Source organism: Exophiala oligosperma (genome assembly GCF_000835515.1).
Source record: "Exophiala oligosperma strain CBS 72588 unplaced genomic scaffold supercont1.4, whole genome shotgun sequence".
Classification (NCBI taxonomy): domain Eukaryota; kingdom Fungi; phylum Ascomycota; class Eurotiomycetes; order Chaetothyriales; family Herpotrichiellaceae; genus Exophiala; species Exophiala oligosperma.
The window spans coordinates 3,700,044-3,708,140 of record NW_015622821.1 but is presented as its reverse complement, the minus strand read 5'-3'; the positions used below and the strand labels follow the sequence as shown (position 1 = coordinate 3,708,140).

The 8,097-nt window shown below is 49.1% G+C and overlaps 1 protein-coding gene across 1 annotated transcript; it reads right to left on the bottom strand.

The window, feature by feature from the left end:
• Positions 1-2,775: 2,775 nt before the first annotated feature.
• Positions 2,776-4,021, bottom strand: PV06_05406 (uncharacterized protein; the record flags this gene model as incomplete). The annotated part of the gene is made up of 2 exons (XM_016406405.1): positions 2,776-3,396; positions 3,443-4,021. 2 exons carry the CDS (start codon positions 4,019-4,021, stop codon positions 2,776-2,778), a joined length of 1,200 nt encoding a protein of 399 aa, XP_016264611.1.
• Positions 4,022-8,097: the final 4,076 nt, after the last annotated feature.

Below are 8,097 nucleotides of genomic sequence, written 5' to 3'. Positions count from 1 at the left end.
CAGCACTCATTGGGCTGGTATATTTTCCGGGACACAAGATTCCTACATCTGCCGATACCGCGATCAAGCTTTCAACAACGGCAGGTGCTGTCATTGGCCAAGTCTTCTTTGGATGGCTTGCAGATAAATTGGGAAGAAAGAAAATGTATGGCCTCGAATTGATCATAATGTTGGTCGGCACATTTGGTCAAACAATATCAGGTCGTGGCCCTGGGGTTTCCTTCTTAGGACCCTTGATATTTTGGAGGGTTGTAATGGGTGTTGGTGTTGGGGGAGACTATCCTCTTTCTTCAGTCATCACTTCGGAATTCGCAACCGTAAAATGGCGCGGGGCGTTGATGAACGCCGTATTTGCAATGTAAGAACTCGAAGAATTGCAGGCGGAGACAGTTTGCTAATACCAAAGCTGCAGGCAAGGATTCGGAAATCTGGCGGCGGCGCTGGTTTCTTTTATTTGCGTTGTCGCTTCGAAGGACGCCTTGTTACCGGCCGCCACAGCTGCGCAGTGCGACGAGCGATGCCAGCTCGCCGCCGACAAGATGTGGCGCAGTATTGTCGCCTTCGGCACAGTCCCAGCTCTTTTGGCGGTGTACTTCCGCTTGACAATCCCAGAAACACCACGGTATACCGCAGATATCACCATGGACGTGGAGAAGGCCCGGGCAGATGCTGAGGCATACCTCCGCGGTAAGAGACAGGGGAAGGCGGAGGAAAGCCATACTTATGCCGCCGAGACCCGCAGGAAAAATGCAACGCCAAAGGCCACCTGGTCTGAATTCTTTGCGCACTTTCGGCAATGGCGCCATGGGAAGATCTTGCTTGGGACAGCGGGGTCATGGTTCTTCATCGACGTCGCCTTCTGGGGCTTAGGCTTGAACAATTCTGCTATCCTAGGCGCAATAGGATATGCCAGCTCCAAAAACGTCTACGACAACTTGTACAACACCGCTGTTGGCAATTTGATTCTCGCTGTCGCTGGTAACATACCGGGATACTGGGTTTCAGTTGCACTCATCGACACTATCGGCCGCAAACCCATTCAAATGGCCAGCTTCATTATTCTCACAATCTTGTTCTGCATCATCGGATTTGCTTACCATTCATTATCAGCGCATTCTCTTCTGGCGTTGTACGTTCTCTGCCAATTCTTTTCCAACTTCGGAGCGAATTCCACAACATTTATTGGTAAGTTGAAGAGCGAGGTCCTACAGTTTAGCGCTAACAGATTCAGTCCCTGGCGAAGTGTATCCTACACGTTTCCGCTCAACAGCGCACGGTATTTCGGCTGGTGCCGGAAAAGTTGGCGCTGTGCTTGCCCAAGCATTGATTGGACCGTTAAGGAACAAGACTGGAACCAACAAGTGGTTGAATCACGTCATGGAAATTTTCGCTCTTTTCATGCTCTGTGGAATTTTCACAACGCTGCTCATTCCAGAGACAAAACGCCGAACGTTAGAGGAACTGGCAGAGACATATCACGGAGATAATGAAAGCATGACTGTGTCGACGCAAACCGAGCAAGAAGTCACCACAAAGGTCAAATGAGAATCCAAGAAGATGCCGTTATAGGGAATCTGAGGAAGCCGGATTTCTGGATCAGTGACGATCGGCGTGGTGCTCTACAGAAGCCACGCTTGTCATTGAAATACCGCCAGTTACAAAGGGTTAGCCGACATGTTTCGCAGGCACAGGGGGTCTGCCGTCATAGAGGCATGCTGTCTAGCCATTCCGTTTTTATGTTGCTCGTGCTTGAAATGAGATGTAGCTCTTTGTTTAGTAATATTTATTGGATATATTCTTCGTACCTAGTACCGATAAGCAATGATAACACTAAGACACTCGGCAAACACCGCCCATTAAAATACCAACTGTGAAGTTCTTAGACCTAATACTCCGTACTGGTTGTAATCCCCTCGTCGAAGGCAGCTCTGTGATATCAACACCGGAATCAGAATTTCTAAAAGTTTTGACTTGAAGTATCGCAGCCTGCGGCTGGCTTGCATGAAGGTGCTTCGACGGTAGAAATTGGCTGCGTTATCGAGCCAGGCATTGACCAGCATAAGAATGATCGGAAATTGGATGACCAGCTCTTTCGTCAGAATAATCGTCTTGTCTCGGTCAGTGAAGCTTTGCTAGCTTGCCCTCGGATACGGTTAAGCCTTTGTCATGGCTGAAGCACAGACAGCTGGACAGGCCCGCCCTCTTTTCAAAAATTTTACGTTTTCGTTCTCCATTGGTGAAGTATGCGAAGATTAGATATAGGTTGTTTACCAGTATGTAAAGCGGCCCCTCATAACGCATCCTTTTAGTTGACGGTTGTTCTAGCAGATGATTCTTGCACGTTGTTCTAATGCTTGCGCGAATCGGCAGAAGCCTTGTAACCTGAAGGACGTCACGATCGCTCATAACTCAGCGTGTTCAACTACCAGCTATAACAGTCAAAATTGATAATATCGACGCTTCAACGCGTCTTCAGCACAAACTCGCAAGATGGCAGCTAATAAGGAATAGCACCAATCACCCGATGCTATCACTCGGCAAGATTTGCACGAGCGCCTACAGAGAGACCACAAGCCTGGCGTGGACTTTCTGCTGGTCGATCTCCGAAAGGCAGACTATCAGGTAAGAGCACATTCCGTTCCGAGGAAGCCGACTCAGCTCTGACGGATCAAAGGGTGGGACGGTCAAGGGGTCGCTGGCTCCCAACTCTGCTGAACATCTGCCAGCATGCCAGCATTAAATCGGTGATTTTCTACTGTGGTGAGCAGTATCTTGCTAACTTCTAGATGATCTAGAGTCGTCGGGGATCGATGGTTGAATAAGCGAATGTCTGATTCTAATTGTAGCGATGATCGCACGTCTACGCCTGTTGAGGGGATAGTGGTAGACCTGCATGCATTTCGGGAGATTCTGGAACAACTCCAACACCTGGGGGCTCTCTTCCGGTGCAGTCGTTATTTCTGTAGAGCTAGAATCTTGGGTCACTCTCGGCCCAAGCTCCTGTTCTGGTTTGGTGGTCATTCCAAGGCTGGACACTGACTGCCCAGATGCTTTGGACACTGGATGCTTGTTGCTCCTCACCATCGTCATGATTATAGAGAGCATGGCGTCTTGATCAGCTATGTCCGTGGGAAAGATCAACTCTTGCACAACTTCGAGGCTCGGCTCAGTGAGGTTTCCTGTCTTGCCAAAGACCATATCGGTGACTTTGAAGCCGCGGTGGATGATATCTGCATTTTTGATGATCACGCCTCCACGAGCAGCCACCCCTCTAGCGACCACCGAGTACCATCGGAACTGCCAATCCCAGCGCAACAGGGACAACTGGTGGCCAGAACAGCGACACAATAGTTTATGGTCGGTTCCGATGGCGTCGCCGGCAGATTGTTCTCGAACCTTCGGACCAACCAAGACCCAAATCACCGAAGACAATGAGAGCTACCGATTCTGTCCCCGTATTGAAGTGATGCGCATCAATCTCAATGACTCGGCCTATGGTCTGGTCGATGAGCATAGCTATCGACGCTTGCAGAGACCTCAACGACACCGCCTTCACTGCTCTTTTGCGAGCCCGAGCCACAAGAAGTCGACCAAGCAGGATCAAGGTGATCAGCAGTGTACTTGTTTCGAAGAAAGGTTTGGTATCTAGGTCACTGCCGGCGAAGAAGAGACCTGTAATGCTGATGACCACAAGCATATCCATTTCCACGACTTTGTTGTATATCAAGGACGATATGGCAGGAATGTAGAACTCCGGGACGGCAATTGCTTGAACCATCGTGGCGAGGATTACGGCAATTATGAAAGTGGTATGCTCGGAAACGCCAGAAGGACTTCTGCATTCGAGTACGACCGGCGCTGTTGGGATGAAGGCCCCGGTGGTCAAAACAAAGACTCGCATGAGCCTGCGCTTTCCTTCGTCAAGATAGGAGTCGCTGCGGACAGGTCCAAGTTGAGCGTCGATGCCAACGAGCATGTCTCTGGCACCAATGATGCACGGGTCATAGCTGATCTCGTACATTGTCTTGGAAAGCTTCTCTAATTCAGTGACTGAGAGAATTTCCTTCACACATCATTCAAACTCAGATCAACCACATCAAACCTTCGCAAAGCACTAGGATCCTATGACATGACTTGTTCTTGCATCTCCAACAGCGCACTAGCAGCGCATCAAACAACTACCCGTTTGCGACAGTCTTCGTGTCACGCATCTCCTTTGCTCCAGATTCAGTAGTAAATCGGAAGTATCCACCTGAGACAAAAGTGATGCCATAGGCAGTCTGCCATTCTTTGCCACTGTACAACTTATGTCATTCAGTGTGACACAAGCAAAAAGAGGGCGGCAGTAGCAACGGCTCCCACGCGGGGGCTATCTTTGCCAATGACAAGCCCTCGGTGACAAAGCCAATATATTACGTAGTGGCCACTTCCACCTAACACTTTCATCTTCAGACTTTACGGCCTTTTCTTGCCCTCCCATCTTTTCTTCGCATTTGACATCAGCATGTCCAAACTCCCAGCATGGCACGAAGCCTACCCGCCGCCGCGAAATAAAAACCCTTTGACGATCGAACGACAAGATCTACTGAACGAACTACAAAGAGGCAAAAAGTCAGGCATTGACTTTCTTCTCGTCGATTTACGCAGGACTGATCATGAGGTATTTGAGAAAATCAATTGATCATTTCTTCATCGAGTCCAGAGCCCGCTTAATTCTGGACAGGGTGGCACAATCAAAGGATCCATCAACCTCCCGGCGCAAAGTCTGTACCCTAGCTTACCTACGTTACTGGACTTATGTCAAGCCGCTGGTGTGAAGCGGGTGATCTGGTACTGTGGTAAGCTCTTGACATGGAAAGGGAAAACCATAGTTAATTGACCCATCGTGTTTTGTTTCGACAATAGGTTCTTCGAGAGGACGTGGAAATCGTGCCGCAGGCTGGTTTGATGATCTTATCAAGGATCGAAACATTGAGGAAATTAGCAGCATTGTCCTCACTGATGGTGTCGCAGGTTGGGCAAATGCCGGAGAAGACTACGTCTCTCTTATGGAAGAATACAAAGTCGATGCTTGGGGCTCTCCAAAGCAAGAAGGAAAATAGACTCCTCTGTTCTAGTTAGCAATGGCTCCAGTGGAATTCACTGTGCAGCGATTAATAAGACTGAGGTCCAAAAATTCTTTATCCAACTCGCGTCGGGCTGACAGCCACTGGCGGTGAGGTTACGGACAAAGGTAGGCTAGCGTCCGACGCCTAATATGGTGCCTATGGGAGGGAGATTAATCATGTCTATATCGTGCTTTGTAATTAAGCCTTATCCATGAGTTCGAAGACCGAAATATTCGGCACCCTACAGCTTTGCTTGGCTCTACAGCCAAGTTCACTCCACATATCGTCATCGACATTGCAGCCGCGTAGACTCGCAATTATCTTCGCGGCCTCCACGCACGATGTTTCCCCAGCGTGAGCATCGGCTCGCGTCTCAGACGGAGAGGAACCTCCAGCAGTCTTCCTGTTGGATGGAGAATGATGAGGATAAGAGGGCTCCTGTTCATGGCGATTATCATATTCTTCGAGTTCCACGGGAGACGCCTCTTCGAAAACCATCCAGGTCACAGCGTGAGGTAATTCAACATGTGACTCAGCGTGTACAGACTGTGACGAGTCTGTGTCTGGTGGTGGGGGAATAACAGACGTCCATTCGCACTCAGGTGATTGCGATGCTGCTACAAGGACTGGCGGTGGCTCTTCATCCGTCCTCACTGATCCTATTACGGTAGGCTCCTGGCTCTCTTTCGTGCTGACCACCTCCTCAGGTCTGACTGGAAATATCTGGCTTGACACCTCAGGTCTGGCTGGAAATATCTGACTTGACACGGATTCCTTGGACCTTGTAGATGCATAATCTTCATCCACATTCCGGTGAAACCTGTGTGTGCAAACATCCGTAGCGCAGATACTTCCAGCAAGATATTCGTTCAATTGGGAGTCGCTGACACCAAACTGCGTTCTGAGCAGCAATCGCAGGAGCCGGTTCTCGTTGTCCACGCGCTGAGCTGCAATTTGGACTTCTTTCGTTGCCCGAACTCCATCGTTGTCTAGTTGCTGCAGACGCTGCTCCAATTCTTGGATATATGCTTGACGCCGGGCGCGAAAATTGCGCTGGTTAACACGATTTCTGTCGGTTGCTTGTCGCTGGAACGAGTCCTTGGACAAATGAGCAACCGGACCTGAAGGCTTGAGAGATGGATATTACGTACTCCTGCAGCCATGCTGTAGAACAGAAATGCCAGGTGGGTTCGAATAGTCGCGTGGTTCTATTTTGCCTCGTGGAATTGTGCAAGTATAACAGCGGAGCGTCTTCAACAGTGGTGTCATGATGGGCCACAGAAAGAGCTGAAAAGTACGGAGAAGATCCAGAACCCCGGCTCGGTTGTGGCGAGTGGAGCATCCGTGATTCTGAGTGACGCTCCCAGTGCATCCGAAACCAACATCAACCAATTATAATCGTTGAATGACTAAGTGTCCCTTTCCCAGCCAGACATTTCTCATCTCTCGGCTGAGGCAATCTTTGTTCGAACCATTTGCAAAGGTCGCTGCTGTTGTTACTTTTAGTGACCTTCCGCACTCTATGAAATTGAAGAGTGGCATGTGCTACCTCAATATTGGCGAGAAACGACACTTAATCCCTCGTTCTCTGCCCGTTACGCAGCCCTTTGTCGCTCTCAGTCCTGGAACGACATTTACATCCACATACAGAGCAATGACGGCCGCTACCACGCTTGAAGATCATTCTACTTCTTGCAAACCGCAGGATCCCATGCCTCCGAATCTCAAAACCCCGTCAATGAATGGAGACCTTAATAATACAGCATCCATGAGGGTGGTCCTCAAACCTCAGCGTCATCCAGATTTTGCATTTCGATCACTTGCTATACCGGCATCTATTGACCATTCTACGCTTCGCTCGAGATACCGACCTTTTCTTCTTCCCGACAAAATCCAATGCGATGACTGGGTCAGCAGACTGGAACTCGCAACTGTGACTGAAATGGCGTACAATGACTTCAAAATAACAGGCGAGAGGATAAAGGTTTTGATTTTATATGGGAGCCTGCGTCAGAGGTAAGACAGTCTTTCTGGACGTATCAGTATATTGTGTACTAATTGCATAGATCCTACTCGAAATTATTGGCCTTCGAAATCTCTCGCATCCTGTGGCGGCTTGGGTGTGATGTACGTGTCTATGATCCTCAGGGCCTACCTGTCAAAGACGATGAACAGCACAACCATCCAAAAGTACAGGAGCTACGAGAGCTCAGTCGCTGGAGCGATGGACATTTCTGGGTGTCTCCGGAGCAACATGGCAATTTGACTGCCGTGTTCAAGAACCAAATCGACTGGATTCCTCTCAGTACAGGGTCGGTACGGCCAACACAAGGACGGACCTTGGGACTGGCGATGGTCTCCGGTGGCTCTCAGTCATTCAACACGATTAACAGCCTTCGCATCTTGGGCAGATGGATGAGGATGTTCACGATCCCAAATCAATCGTCAGTTCCGCAGGCTTACACTTTGTTTACGGATAAGGATGCTGAAGAAGGCGGATCGAGATTGATGGCAGGAGGCAATCGAGATCGGCTGGTCGATTGCGCTGAGGAATTTGTGAAATACACCGTCATTATGCGGCCGCACTTTGCCTTGTTGAGTGATCGTTTCAGCGAACGGGACGCTTTTGTAAAGAACTGAACTAGAGCAAAAGTCCCTACGCGCTAAGATACATGAGCAGCAGCTGGAATCGCTCATAGATTGAATTTTTGCTTAGAATGAAATCAGATTCTGGTGTTCATAGACGAATAGACTTCCCAATAAGAGAAATCGCCTGGCGAACCGCGATTGAAAGAAACACGAACCATGTCGTCGCCGAAAAGAAGAGATGCCAAAGCTCTTACCCAACCTCACTTGTCTACAACAAAGGCGGGATTGAGTGGAAATTCGTCCCGAAACGTAGGCTCAAGTTTCGCAATTTCTTGAAGGGATGGTGTCCAGAATAGTGTGGTATAGTCCTCACGGAAATCGGATGACACCAAAAAAAGGC